Below are 15997 nucleotides of genomic sequence, written 5' to 3' on the forward strand. Positions count from 1 at the left end.
GGAGGATGAATGCTTGTTTTTCGTGTTGGCCTGGTGACAGACTGGTGCTTCTTACCCAGTTGTAGCTGGGATACGCTCCAGCCCCAGTTTGACTCTGAATAGGATTAAGGAGGTATCAGAGCTGTACTAAGACAGCTTTTTACCAGCTCAGAAACATCAACAGAATTAAAAGTTTAATCAAATCTTAGCAGGTTGACCATATTTCTGTCAGAGCTTTTATCCAAAGCAGTGGTCAGACAGTAGCCTAAGGCCTAAACCTAAGAAGCCAAAGGACCTTAAGCCATAGACAAGACCCTTGGAGGACCCAAATGGAAGGTGTTAATATTCATCCCATGGGGGAATTGTATTCCAGTCTCCTGCATGGGAGACGGACGCTCTACCAACTGAGCTATCCAGCCAGTGAAGCTATATCTGTCTGTCTATGCAGACCAGAGTCTGCTTCGATCCACATCAAAATTCATCTGCGCATTTACACCTTCCCCAACAAACAAGACTTTCTGAGAAAATGAAATAGGATTTGGATCAGAAAGGCCGGTTGGAATGCACCCTTTAGGGACAATTTATGCTTGATGCAGACTGACGAACATGCAGACTGACGGACAGTTTTGTACATCTTGTGAGTCGGTTACACGCATAATCTGTCAGTTTTCAAGGAGCTTAGCTATCCGCCGCTTGACGCGGGAGACGGAGCAATACCACAAGAAATTGCGGGAGCAGTGTTGAGCTAACACGCAACCAACAAAAGAAACTAACCAGAGAAGAAGAGGAACAGGAAGACAATGACGCAAAACCGCCAAATAAAAAGCACCTGAAGAGGATGAAGTTGAGAGAAACTTCTTCTTCATTGTTTTCTTCTTCTTCTTTTGGTGTTTTTAGACGGATGTAAACAACTTTATAGTGGTGCATTATGGCCACCAACTGGGATCAAAACGTGAAAGTGAACTCTGAACTCAACACTGGTAAAAGACACATGGAAGTATGAGGGAGGCGACGTCTGCGTGGAGCATAATTGGGCCTTTAGTGAATGTTTTTAAAGCACTGACCTGGGCTGAGTGTGCGGGACGCGGCGTTATCCTCCACAGTAAGGCACTTCCTGGAATCACAGTCACAGTCTCTTCAACTTCTGGCATCTCATCTACCTCCTCCCCTTCACAGCTATGCTCCTACACACACACACAGACACACACACATCCAGATTAACAACACAGTCACACATGGACTGATGAGCTTAAGCTAACTGTACATACAGGTGATTCACAGAACTACAGTTGCCACAAATTCAACACGTCTCTCAAGCAACAACGCATGTCATTGCAAGACATCATGGATCAGTGCTGGCAATGATCTAATCATACACTACACTCTGAACATAACTAGACAACATAAGTAGCACACTACAGATATCAAATACACTTTTACCTTACCTGCTACTAATGCCACTGCATGTTATTGTGAAAGGAAAAGATACCGTTTGAGAAAAGAGTTTCAGTCACATGTAAAACATGGTTTAGACAAACGTGTGAGCAAATACTTAAGTGGCATTTCATCTCAGCAGAGGATCACATGCGACTGGAAGAAGTGACTGTAAAGCACTTCTCACCTGTTTCAGCTTCTTTGAGTCGCCTCCCGTCTTCTTGTCAGACTTCTTGTAAGCTTCATAAAGTTTAGGGTCGATGCTGTACATGCACTCTGTCCACTTCCCATAGATCACTTGCTGCTTCTTCTTACTGTACACAGAGAAATTCAGCTTAGAGGAAACCAGTCATCCCTTTTTTAGATGCTAGACTGTTGTTCTCGCCCTCTCACTTTTTGTCTTGGATATGTCCCTCCACTTTGGCAAGGTCTTTTCCAAACATCCCACACGGTTTAAAGTTCAAAATGCACTTGTCTCCCGTGCTGAGGAATTTAACAGAAAGTCAGAATGAGTCAAGAATAATCATGAAGTTTAAAGAGCTTAAAAGTTCCTGTTATTTATCAGTAACTGTACCTGTGGTTGATTATTTCCACTGTTCCATACTGCTCAATCCAGAGTTTTCCCAAGATGATGTTATGCACACAACACATTGGATTTGTCCAGGTGTATGCTTCTTTATGTCTGTGATAAAATCACAGCATTTTAAAGCATTTTAAATAAAAATTTTGACCATTAAAAAAGCAAAAGTAAGACAAAGTTTATGTTTATATATATGACACCTTGTTTGTGTGGTTTGGTTGAAGTGGAGAAATTAGAAGCTTTAAAGTGGACAGTCCTGTCCTTATGTTTTTGTTACATTCCCAAATAATTGCTTGGGGTTTGAATAGTGTTTTGTTTCAATGCTAGCGCTTGGTAGAGTCTTTTAGCTGAGATTCTCCCCATGATTTTGGTATGCTACACGTTAGGACTGATGCTTCCTAGTGCATGCAAAGATCTTCTGTACTGCACGTATCTCATGCTGCACAGGACTGGTCAAGAAGAGGTTAAATACGAGGACATGGATCGCTGGCAAGATCCACCCCTGAAGCCCAAACTGGCGTGCTACATCTTACTTAGTAAATCAGAAAAAAACCCAATGAAACAAAGACAATTCACATGTTTTTTGTGATATTTAAAGGTGCTAAAAAATATTTATCTGTTTCAGGGCTGTGATTTATCATGTTTTACAAACCTACCTGAAAACATGTTGAACGAAAACGATAAAAAGCAGCACGGAGAAGGGCTTAAATACTCACTTTAACAACTCCAACGTCATGGTGCCTTTAGGCTCGGCCTCCACGCTTTTGCCCCAGAACTTAAGTTTTGGGTAGATGGAGCCATGAAACTCAAACTCCTGCTTCAGAGACTGGGCATGGAAGGCACTGATCGGGGGGTGGTGGCTCACCTGCTCTGAGACCAATCTGTATCCTTCGTCCTCTCTTGAGGAAAAAAATGAATAATAAACATTTCAAAAGCTTATGTAAATCTAGCAAGAATTTCATCAGTCTTCCCAGTACCTTATGAGTTCATAAGTCTCTCCTAATAAAGGATTAAATGGCTTTCCAGTCCTTTCCCATTGAGATGCTACAGCCGAAACAGCAAAGGCAGCAACAACCTGTCACAGAGCAGAGACATGAATCAGAGGATCTGCATTTTTACTTCTTCTCACGAGACAATACACCTGGATTTTGCTTTTTTCTATTCATGCTTGAGGAAAATAATCAACATTTTCTCACATTTTAAATAATTGTTAAATGAACTAATAATAAAAGTAGCTGTAGGTTGAAGCTGTACATCAGAGAAAGATCAATTCTATTCATCTGGCTGTGTGTGCAAAGATACTGAGAGTCATGTGTCATCTCTACCTGCATGCGCTCTATGGAGTCAGATAAGCTGCAGGCTTTGTGGATGAGGTGTGTGTGTTCCATGTACTCCGAGATTCTCTGGAGAAAACTCAGCGGCTCATTAAACACAACCGGCATCGCAATTTTAGACAGCTCCTGTAACACCACAAAAGAAGATAGATCAAATTAATTCTAAATAGTGACAAAAAAATACCACAAAAATGTTAAGTATATACATTAAAGGCTAGGCTTTAACTCTTTGTTAAATTATCTTTGTGCTATCCAAGTGTATTTATTTATTGTTATTAATTCATTTAATATTTAATTGATAGATTATTCCAGTCTTTATATTTTTTTCTTTCCTCATTTTTACTGTATTTATTTTATGCTACTTCTCCGGGGTCTGGTCGTGGGGGCAGCTGCCTTAGCAGGCAAGTCCAGACTTCCCTCTCCCCAGCCACATTTGCCAGCTTGTCCAAGGGGATTCTCGGGCCAGTTGAGACAAATATCAACTGTGGCTCCAAGCGTACAGATGTTGGTTTTGAAAACTGCAGAGCATTAACTGGTCAGAAAATCATCACCCGTGGACGTAAACAACTCCATCAAGTTACCTAAAAATCCGGCAAAAAATTTGCAGTATAGATATGTGAGAGCACAGGTCACATGGTGTGTGCAGGACTCATAAAAACATGAGAATGTTTATTGACCACAAGTTTGGGTTTACAGATCCATTTTTTTCCTCCTCTAAGAGTGGAGCTCTGCAGCACTTGGTTGTTTGAAGATATTTAAATTCTACTGAACTAAAAGCCAATCACAAACTTATTCAGCTTCTCTGCGCTCCTCTATACTCCTCCCTGAAAGTCTCTTTGGATAACAGCATGTACTGAATCAATGTAATGTGATGGAAAAGCACCAAATGCTGCCTTTAGAGGTGAATGCCTGAAGATGCAGTGTCCACGATTTTTACATAATATACATAAATAAAAAAATTAGACTGCATCCCAACTGTTTGCTGTGCACTCTGATGTTCTGGACTCACAGATCTGTTGGGAAGCAAGTTGAACTCACCATGCCGATGCATTTCTTTAGTATACTCCACACACTGAAATTGTTCCTGGAGATCATTTCAGCAGGTAGGGTTTTCCTGGGACATGATTGCATCAAAGATTAGACTGCAAACAAACATCTGACAAAGCTGTAAAGATGACTGATTTGTTATGGTCACAGTAGCTCCAAATACTTTGCAAATGACAACATAAAATGCTTATTTTCTTCTTCAGCAAATGCTTGTAAATGCGTGCATGACGAATGCTTCAGACGTGCCCAAAGACAAAATGCATTTGGGAGAACAAAGACATGCATACACACTGTACAGAACATGCACAGCTATTACATGAACTGCATTCCTCAATACTTCTTTTATTGCTGAAGAAATGTGATTTTCTAAGTCAAATAAAGACGTTACATAACTTCAAATATGAATGTTTAATTGAGTTCTTTCTTGGAGGAATCTACAAGTGTGCAGTTATTGGAAACCTACTGGGAATGCTGTATTATTAGGGCTGTTAAAATACACAGCTATTGCCTCTGACTTTTGGTTATTCTTATAAAATGCCTTTAAAATAAACTGTACTATTAAAAGAAAATGTGTTGTCTTCCTTCATTGTAAATCTGGAGGTACAACAAATTTAGAATGGTTGTCTCTGTGGCAGGAAGTTGCTGCTCTGATATTTCCAGACAAATTCCAGATGTAAAAAAAAATCTGCATAAGACACACCTTGTAGAGTTCTTATGGATGATCAAATGTAGACAAGTCCATGTGTGAATGCAGCGGGTAACTCTCTGGAGAGTTCACAATGAGAAAGTCGGCCCACTGATGGTGGTTACTGTTCCTGTCTGTGTGTGTTCTGCTTTTTACTCATTTATTAATAATACAAGAACATCCAGTGCTACTATCAGCACGAAGCCTCCACCATCCTCAACATCTATACACAACAATACTTTCAGCAGCATATATTTCTGCAGCGTGTCCTGCCCCCAGGTTCTTCTGTGCTACTGTTTAAACTAGGAGTGGGAGATATACTGAATATACTCAATGTATCTTGAGAAATTTTCCGTGCGCTATTTATAAAAAGGCTGTATTGCAAATATAGAGTACAAATAGTCACGGCAATGTTCTGTGATGTTATTTTCTTCGTAGTTTGGCTCCTCTCACTCACAGCAGACAGAGCTCACTTCCCCACCATCGAGAAAACTCTCTCTGTTGAGGAGAGATAGGAAAGAAGCATGGACACTAAAGGTGAGTCGATTTACAGGGGCGGGTCTAGAAAAGTTTTGAAAGGAGGCCAGGCAGGAGCACTGGCCAGGAAAAGGGTGCACAAATTAGACCTTTGTGTTTTTAGCCAGATCTTCAGTTTTATCAAAGTTTCTTCATCAATATCAGCTGTTTAACTTCATTTATCAACATCTGATGGTTTTATGACAGATATCATCACCGTGTGAGGATATTGTAGATGGTTGGTGAAATGATGCTGTATGAATTCTGCATCATGATCTAGAACATGGTAGAGATAATGCAGAACAACATATAGAAGTACATAACTTGCTGCATTTACTGACCCTTGGACATCTGTTGTTTACCCAAGGGAGGATCAGTTAACACTTAATATTTCTAAGTATTGGTTTGCATTAAAAAACGCAAATTTCAGGCATTCTCACGAATGTCGATTAATCACGATTAATTCATTTGTAAACTGTGATTATTCCCATTAAAAATTGTAATCATTTGACAGCCCTAATAAAGATAAAATAATAATACTACAAACACTGCAGCAACTCATGTGTTTCCACTAGGGCTGGGCAATATAAACCAAATCTTATATCTCGATATTTTTTACCTGAATCACGATATACGATATATATCTCGATTATATATATATATATATATATAGTCAAGTAATCAAAGAGACAGTTCTAATTTACAGCCTTCAGTGCTAAATCTACTTTTATTAAGGGTCAGCAGCACATGTGCATTAAAACAGCTGACTGAAATTAAAGTACCTTTATATTAAATTAAATGCTCCTAAAACAAAATGAATTAAAAATACTTTTCAATGACCATAACAAAAATACAGCTGTGGAAAATGCAAAAGAAAAGATTCTTTTAACTCAAAACAAGCAATCTCGATATAAACTATATTCCCTCCTTCTATACTGCATCTGATAAAGTCTCGATATATTTGAAAATCTCGATATATTGCCCAGCCCTAGTTTCCACCCACGTAGGAGGAGGAAAAGAAGTTGCCGGTGTTGACGTTTTGCCATACAATGTCCGAATAATAGCATACTACAGCCTTGTCTGAATGCAAGACTAATTTATCAAAATGGCATAGTTATGTTTCCCGTTTTGATAGACAGGTTACATTAATATTTAATATTTTATTTGGCAACAGCTATTTCAAAAGTTAATCATCACATGTTCAATCTCAAGCAGTTTGGGAGATTGATGCTGGATGCTAATAAGTTAAAATACAGCCTCACTTGCAAACAGATTAACGGGAAAAAAAGCTGTATTATAAAAGTACAGTTTCATTACACTTAATCTAAATTTTAAGTGCATTTCCCCTCAAGTTTAGTCATACAAAAGATGCATTTGAGCAATGTGCAATTAATATTCAATTTAATACACTAAACTAACTTGTAGCTTCACAGTTAAATGTATGTCGACTCAATTTCTGAGCAGTCAGTGGTGCTGAGTTGATGGGTCATTTGCAGTTTTCCGTGCTACGTGTGCATATTAACCAAGAGCTGCTATTCTGAGAATGTATGCCAAACCAACAGAACACCAGTTGTTGCTCCTAACTACTGCTAACACATCTTTCCTGTAGATTCCATAAAAAATATGAACATAATATAAAAAATATGCTGGATATGTGTTGGATTTATTTATGGCTTAACATAGCTAAAATGGAGTTGAGACAATTTTGTTTGGTTACTTGAATTAATGGATATGGAACTGATTTAAAGTATGAAGTAGCCACAGTGTGAGGAATAAAAACCCTGACAGAGTAAAATAGATGAATTTAAAATCCTGATAAGCGTGAAAAATTCAATTAAAGCAGCCTGAACCGTAATCATAACCAAAGTGAATTGTGAAGTACCAAAGATGGCACACATAATGGACACATGGAGTATGTGCATCAAGCATTACGTGTAGGGAAATGACGTGAGGTAATGAAATACTGTCGCGTAAATAGGATAAATAACTTCAGGTTTTTTAGTTTTTATAATAAAAGGACAAAATATAAATTGGTTCTAGAGGAAAGGGAACCTTAAATTACTTCTGTTGTTATCTGGCACAAAATAAAAGAAAACTGAATAATAATTAAATAAAATCCAAATTAAATATGAAAATATTAAATAATAAGTGAGTAATAGAAAATAACATTATTTTGATCTTTTAAGGGTTGCACTGAGTGCCGTTGTGGGGTCAGGCGCCTCTCTAATATAAAGGTAGAAGAAACCCTGGTGTTTGGTAAAGGCTGTAAGTGCAGGTCCCTGGTTCTAAATAAAAGTTAACCTCACTGTGATTTTTCCCTTTTAACAGAATACTTAATGTTGAATTCAACATTTATGGTGTTTTAGAGGAGTTTTTTTTTTTTATAATTATGTCTGTATATATATGTCTGTATATATATATATATATATATATATATATATTAGGGCTGGGCACATTAACGCGTTAATCGCGCGTTAACACAACGCTTAATTAACGCCGTTAATTTTTTTTAATCGCGCCTTAATTTTTTTTTTCTTTTTTTTCCCGCTGGCTGCTGGCTTTGATGACAGAAACATGGCGTCCATGTCTCCCTTCCCTGCTGCAGCGGTGCGTCTGACGTGATCGGGAGAGAGCGGGTTTATTAAAATAAAGAGATGTTTTCTGTCTGGAGCAGGAAGAAGAAAAAAAAGAACCGAAGTTTCTCTCTGTCAAAATACATACAGATGGACAGAACATCGTAATTTTTGGACGGGAAACTTTTTTATTATTATTTTTTTTAGTAAATGCGGTTTTAACTTATGCAAGACAGCAAAGGTAAGACATGCTTTCTGACTTTTACAAAGCATAAATCGAGTCTTCTTCTACCTCTGGTTCGGTGAATCTTGGTCATATCGAGATGAAACTTCCAGCTGTGGAATCTGTGAGATGTGAACTTTCAGTAGAGGAGTCGTTTGTTCGTGTTCATGCCGTGGGGTGGACACGGGGAGACATCATTTGTGTTTACATATTTTTCGGACTTTATGAAGCTGCTCTTTAAATAATTTGTTGTCTTAACTGTGTGTGTTGGTGATAGAAATGGTTTTACTGAGCTGGTAGCTGAGATTCTGGACTTTTTGTGGATACCACACATGTTTATAGCTACATCTACAGACCTGACGCTACACCCGGAACGAGATGTTAACCCCTTAACTCCCGGTAGCGGAGGCTAAAAATTAAATTTTGAGAAATTATAGGCCAGAAACCTGGATAATGAAACACTAAAGGTACATGGATGGAAGTTATTGTGCATATTGTGAATATTTCTCTCTCCTCACCATCTAGAAGCTGTGAGATTCTAATCCTGCTTTCTGTCTGTTCACCTGATGCTGATATTCATCACATATTGTTCCTTCTGTGTTTAGAAGGAAGCAGCTTCACAGCTTTAAATTCATCCTGCTGACTTTTTACCTTTTAGTTAGTAAATCCTGAACATTTCATCCTTTTTTGTCATAAATATTTGATTTTATAAATATATATGAAGAAATATTTTATCTGAAAATTGCTGCTAAACCTGTTAATGTGTTTAGTGCAGGGGTCTGCAACCTTTCCAATCCAAAGAGCCATTTTTCCCTCAGCCAGCTAAATAAAACTACTTTAGAGACGCAAATGTTACAAGACTTTTCAAAAAGGCAAGTTAATATATATTTTTAATGAAGAGCCACCATAGGATGTTTATTTTTGAAGAACCACATTTTTATTTCCATTTTTATGGTTTTAAAATAAAGAAAAACATAAAATCTTTATAAAAAAAAAAAAAAAAGAGGATAGCCAGAGTTTCAGCTAAGGAATGTATATATTTGTGGAAAATCATGTAAAAGAAAGCAAAAAAAAAAAAAAGTCCATGGTTACCAACCTAATGACAAGAACGATAGATTTAAAAAAAAAACATTTTAGCCACGTATTTAGAGGCATTGTGGAAGGTCCAGAGAGACACTTGCAGCTCCAGAGTTGCAGGTTGGAGACCCCTGATGTCGTGTTTGTAAACCAAAACTTACTGCATTTTGTTTTTATAGTGGTAGGCCTTTTTTTTAAAGGAAAGAGATGTTTTGCACGTAACGATGCGATTAATCGCAGCATGTTATGCGATTAATCGCGATTAAAATTTTGAATCGTTGCCACTAATGTATATGTATATATATATATATATATATATATATATATATATATATATATATATATGTATATGTATATATATATTTATATATATACAAGCCAAAAAATACTGCGATATTAGTTAGAGGCCATACCACCCAGTCCTAGTTTAAACTATAAAAATTGTGGCTTTTTTAATAAGCTGCTACCCTCTCCTTCTATTATTGTTTGTGGTTATACATTTCCAGAAAGTGGCCACTGGGAGTTAATTTTTCAACTAACACATCCTTCATACATTTTTTCTTTCTTACTTTTCATTCATTATTTGTTACATATTTTCTTTAAACTGCACACTTGACAATTCACCAAAAATCCCTGTGGATTAATTTTACATGTTCAGCAATAGTTTAAGCTCTTTCTTTGGCCCATTTACCAGAGTATCATTGGTGCACACCATCAAAGAGCAGTACAAACCACACCTCTGTTCATCCTGCTAATACATGTTAGTTGAAAATAATAACAACCATAAGTATTCATCTTTGAGATTTTAAGACCAATTAGTGGAAAAATAATTAGAAGGACCAGGCTTGTGCTTGATCTCTCACCTGCGTTCCCACACTCCATTCTCCTGCGTGGCGCTGCCATCCGTAACCTGCTTGCTGTCAAACACCAGGGCATCTTTAAAACTGACCTCACAGGAATCATCTGACTCCAGCCCTGATTAGGATGAGAAGAAGGCGAGGGAACAAAGTAAGGACATTTACGCTGATTAAGGAGCAAGTATCTGTAACTAGACGAGGCCTATATTGGTCACTCTTGCCTGTCTCAGCGTCGAAAAATTCCTCCTCGCTGTTCATACTGAGCAGAGAAAGTAACTAATCGTTACTCAGCAGTCATGTTTCCAACATCGGCCTGTCTGTGCAGCCCAGCCTCTCTTCAAGCATCCCAGACAGCCAAACACACCACCTGCAACACGGACAGCTCGTTACACCGAGCAGGGTAGCTTTCTCTGCTCGCAAAAGCCAAACATAATCGAGAGCATGTTATGACTTTAACAGTAACAGCTTGTGGCTCGCTGTCAGCGACTTTGCTCCTCAGACACCCTCAGCTATCAGTTAGCTCCCTGAGTTGCTAAGTAGCCGTTAGCATCGCTGCTGCAATCAGTTAAAACATCAGCTGGAGCAGAAATTAGCTAATGACATCAACACAGTCTCTGGCAGACATACACGCACACTTACACAAACATTTATACGTGATTAAATAAAATATACCTGTGAATTAATGTCAAATTCACTAGAAGTGACATAAACAATCGGAAAGTGTAGTGTCTCTGTAGCCTGGCGGAAGTGGGCGGCAAGGACACTGTGATTGACAGGCTTATCAGCCAATCAGATCGCGGCCAGGAGAGGCCTAGAAATGGAAAGCAAAGAGCAGATGTTGAGCTATTTTCAACACACATTTAATAATGTGGCATTAAAAAGGCAACTCATGACTCCACTCCAAGCTAGATAAACATGACTCTTCATATCTCATTGATGGAAGTAACTGTTCATTATTACTTATTATAATCTTTATTATATTACAAGCTACTCATCATGAAGCAGAATCCCTTAAAACATCCTGTTACGTGTTTAAACCCACTCTGTTAACTAAACCCCTTTAATTATGCAATCAGTTAAAAATACTGTAATATATTTCAATTCATCCAAGACTAATTCACTGATTGTTCCACATTATTAAACTGTAATTAAATCATTATGAATGGGTGCATTTATTTAATGTAAAACATTAAGTAATTTTCCTGCAGTGTGTCAGCTGGTGGATAAAGAGCTCACACTCTGACATGCAAAGACTCATATATAGCTCTTATTTAATTTTGATTTATAAATAGAATGACCCATAGTAATGCTGTAAATCCCTGTACAACACCACTGCCTTGAATATGAATAATGTATATAATGTGTATATAATTAATGAACCTGCAGTTATGATGTTATGAAGTGTTTTTTCTTCAGAAGATATGACTGTTTATCCCTGATGAGTCAAAGAGCTAGCCATAGAGGACAGAAATGGGGGGCAGAATTTCTGACAAACTCATAAACCAAATGGTTTTCTGGTAGTAATCTCCAATGCACAAACAGATTTAAAGCTTTAAACTCCATTTATTTAAAATGCCTTTATGAATTTTACATTGGAAACACTGTAACTAAAGCTCAATGATTTAAAAAGAGATTTGCTGCTTAAGTTATTACAGTTTGCACTTTACATAAATTTCTTTTGTTTTCTAATAAATAGGTTTTAAAAGACAATGTAATACATCTTGGTGCCATTATGAAAGTGATAAGATAAGGTAAGATAAGATGGGTTAAGATAAGATAAGATAAGATAATCCTTTATTTGTCCCACAGTGGGGAAATTTCAGTGTTACAGCAGCAAAGGTGATATTACAAAACCTTTGTGTTCAGCATTTTCCCTGGATCTGTGTGCTTACTCTTTCATCTTTTCTTGTTTCTAAGATAGACAGCATGTTGAGCAATCACAGCCCAAATTCATCTCCACACACCTCCTGTGATGTCCAATAAGTGGGCATATTGGTGTGATGACTCATACAGCAGTAAGGGAAGATGGCTGTGAAGCAAAATGATTCAGGTTTGATTAAAGACTGTGTAACATGTGCACATGTACATCAATCCTACTGGCTTATGTGTTTTGACTTTATAAGTGCAGTCTCCTATAATTTGGCTGTATAGCCATATGTTGGCTGATTAATGTTGTGACTGTGCTTACTGAAGAGAAAACATTATGGCCTGACACATGAGAAGCTATGTCTGTGTGTGGTCTTTCAGAGTGCAGCTCAGTAATAAAACCCACAAGGTGGTGGCTTCACACATGTTATTAATTAATGTGGGACACTTAAACTTCAGTGCATTTATTTCCTGAACTAAAATAAACATATTTACCATAAAACTTAATCTTAATTAAAGCTGCAAGCAGCCATTAAGGCCCTTGCACCTATGGTGCCGCTCCGGCCTATTGCACCGCCGCATTAGGTGGCAACCTTACTACTGCAGCACGCTTGCTCTCGCCCGCAGCCAAATGCTCATTTACACCCAAGTTTTCTGCCTTGTGCATACATTGTCTTCCTCTGAGGATCAGCTGGCACTCATGGGGCCCAGTATTGAGATCAGAAGCGTTAGTGAGCATGTTTGTAACAAACTGTGTGAAACAGATACAAACTGAAGCATGGCCTTAATATCTGCAGAAATCAAGATAGCCACTAGGTGGCGCTATAGTGTTTCTTTATGTACTAACATTTTCAGGTTGGGACTTTAATGACAACTGGCATATCACGTCCTTTGTGCCTGAAGTCAGTCATATTGTCAAGTGTTTAGGATGAAGGATGTCATTGATGAGTTTGAATAGGTTTTTAAGGTTTTCAATGGTAAGAAATATGGTACTTCCTGTTTCCAGGGGCTATAGCATTGACAACATCTGGACATGTAGATTTGGTCAGCTGGCATCATACATTGCCATTTTGGTTCAAATTTGTTGTTTTATGTGGAAGTTATATCAATGTCGTCTTTCATAGCTAGACTTGAATATTTGAGGCCATGCCCCCGCCATGTCCTTTCTCCTTTGAGAAAGTTTTTGATAACTTTTGATCACACATGCCTCTGGAGTGTTCAGACTGATTTTGAGGTCAGTACGATGAAATCTGAAGGAGTTTGTTCAAATGCAAGGCAAAGAGGTTGCAGAGGTTGGTGGAGATCGATGGTACAATGGGTGAGTTAAATGGCTTCTTGTTTTATGGCGTTGGACCAATATTTGCCATGGTTACGTTTGGCGAAGGAACTTGAGTTTTTTATTGTGGTATCACGAAAGTGTTTGACCTGTTATGAAGCAGTTTCAAGTGGGTGGGGTTCATTCCTGATATTTTGTATTTCTATTCCAATAATTGACATGTAGATGTGTTCAGGATGCGACTGGCATCATACATGGCCATTTTGGTTCAGATATGTTGTTTAATGTGGGAGTTATATCAATTTCGTCTTTCATGGCGAGACATCAAACTTTAAGGCCACGTCCCCTCTACGCCCTTACTCCTTTGAGAAAGTTTTCGATAACTTTTGATTACACATGCCTTATGAACATCCTGAGCCATTTTGGTGTCAGTAGGATAACATATAATAGGAAGAGTTCGTTCAAATGCAAGGTCAGTAAAATGGCAAAATGGCAACTTTGACCCAAATTGTTTGTTTTCGGTCCATGCTCCAAGAGGAGTTTTTTGTTCACCCGAGCATTTAGAACATGTGTACTAGTGATGTGCCATGCATGAAAGAGAGCCGATGCTTGGTAGTGAATCAGAAGAGCCGGCTCCCATCGAATGAGAGCCGGCTCCCAGTTTTTTTTTTTTCCTTTTGCTGCATGCTTAGCTCTCAGTGCTCAGTTTGCCCAAGACACTACTTTGTTTGGATTGGCCTGCATGGACAGGCAGCCAATCACATGTGAGGATATAGGATCATACTATTATGTGAAAACAAAAGATGGGGGGCGGGATAGATAGTGCTACACTGCAAGTGAGATAGCAGACAGACATGAGGAGTAGCGAGTGAGTGTATCATGTCATCAAACCCTCACAACACTCAGAGCGGGGAAACCAGATCAGCCATCCAAAATGAGGCATTTTATTTTTCTGAATGCCAACCTGCGCTGAGGACATTAATGCTGTTTTCTTGAGTTTGGGTCTTGTTCTGGTTTGTGAATTTGTTTGCTGTTTTTTGTTCATTTGCGCAATATAAGATTTTTGTTGAAATAGTAAACAAAAGTAAGTGACTCAAAAGGAGGCAATTATAAGGCTTCTCGTAAAAATGCTGAACACAAAAGGGTTTTCAAAACACAATTCATTAATTTTTGAAAAGTTAAGGTAAATTATATGGCTAAAAAAAGTTGCAAAATTAAGAGCCATTCGGGAGCCAAAAGAGCCGACTCTTCTTTGGGAGCCGAGCCAAAAGAGCCGGCTCTCTGAAAAGAGCCGAACATCCCATCACTAATACCTACCAAATTTCATGAACATTGATGACATGCAGTGGCGGAGCATCATAAATAGGGGGCGCTCTTGTTCAATTTTGCCCAAACAGTCCCGAGCACCCCACCATATGTAAACTGGGCGGAAATTTGGTGAGTTTTTGAGTATGAACAGTCCCCCCAAAATGTGTTTGAGTTCGGACAAGAATAATAAGAATAAGACTGAGAAGAAAAACATCTGCATTTCAATAGACCTTCGCACCGCCTTTGGTGCTCGGGCCTAATAACAGGTTAGTCCACTTTTTTCTGCTTGATGTTTGAATATTAGTTAATTTTGAAAGATGCTATATGGTTTTTCTCATATATAGCCTATTATATGAATTAACAAGGCAAAAGTGTTGTCTAATGGATTTTCAAATAGAAATTAACCATTTGATGTTCACACTATGAAAAAAGTAATTGAAAAGTGTGTCTTTGCTTCGTTGGAGCATAAAAAATTAAAACCAATGATCTTTTTTGTTTTTAAAAAACAAATGATTAATAATGACAACAGTTAAATAATCAAAACTTTAAAAACGTAATGGGATCATATACTTATATTTTTGGCATAGTAGAGTTGTCTCGCTTCCACAAAGATTCATTGTTGTTCAATCATCTTGAAATTTAAGTTTCAATATAAAATCTAATCAGAATCAAATAAAGTTATTTCACACGTGGATAGTTTGTTTAATCGAATGTCTGCAGAGTAAAGTCATTTTGGCTGTTTTGAAACTGGAAATAATCCAACATGCAAAATTTGCTCAACACTGCAGGTTTGTTGGTGTTTCATCACTTAAAGGATTTCCAAAGGCAATACTATGTGATAAGTATTTTTTTCTTTACAGTACAGACATGCCATCAGAAACTGGGAGGGTTTTAGATTTGGATCATTCATTCAAAGAATGAACAAATCCTCTCATAGGCTTCAATCTAATAAGGATGATTTTAAGTCTTGTTTTGTTTTTTATTTGTTCAAGTAGGCTGAAGCATTTTTATTAGTAACAGAAAAGCTGAAATTTACTATTAATGAGAAAAACAAACAGCAAAATTGCTTCTTTAATTGTAAAAGTCCTATTTTGGTCACAGTCACCGGAAGTCAGCTGCGTCAGAGTGACACTGAATGCGGTTTCTGAGCACTAAGGAAAACTTTCAGTCTTCAGGATGAAGAACAGTCTGTCGGACCTCCCCAATAAGTGAGCTGTGAACTGTTTGGATTTTATTAATAAG

At 37.9% G+C, this 15997-nt stretch overlaps 1 protein-coding gene across 1 annotated transcript in view; it reads right to left on the reverse strand.

The window, feature by feature from the left end:
* LOC121651547 (oxysterol-binding protein-related protein 2-like) overlaps window positions 1–11069 on the reverse strand; it is a 16427-nt gene extending 5358 nt beyond the window's left edge. The window contains exons 1-11 of the mRNA XM_042003828.1: window positions 10978–11069; window positions 10527–10672; window positions 10312–10423; window positions 4366–4441; window positions 3319–3453; window positions 2971–3068; window positions 2710–2892; window positions 1988–2095; window positions 1807–1896; window positions 1601–1727; window positions 1044–1163 (exon numbers count right to left, since the gene is read on the reverse strand). Coding sequence (XP_041859762.1) covers window positions 1044–1163; window positions 1601–1727; window positions 1807–1896; window positions 1988–2095; window positions 2710–2892; window positions 2971–3068; window positions 3319–3453; window positions 4366–4441; window positions 10312–10423; window positions 10527–10563 — 1086 coding nt within the window. The 5' untranslated portion in view covers window positions 10564–10672; window positions 10978–11069. The remainder of the gene's footprint in view (window positions 1–1043; window positions 1164–1600; window positions 1728–1806; window positions 1897–1987; window positions 2096–2709; window positions 2893–2970; window positions 3069–3318; window positions 3454–4365; window positions 4442–10311; window positions 10424–10526; window positions 10673–10977) is intronic.
* Between the last annotated feature and the right edge of the window lie 4928 nt (window positions 11070–15997).

The sequence above is a fragment of the Melanotaenia boesemani genome, chromosome 13, assembly GCF_017639745.1.
Source record: "Melanotaenia boesemani isolate fMelBoe1 chromosome 13, fMelBoe1.pri, whole genome shotgun sequence".
NCBI classification, from domain to species: domain Eukaryota; kingdom Metazoa; phylum Chordata; class Actinopteri; order Atheriniformes; family Melanotaeniidae; genus Melanotaenia; species Melanotaenia boesemani.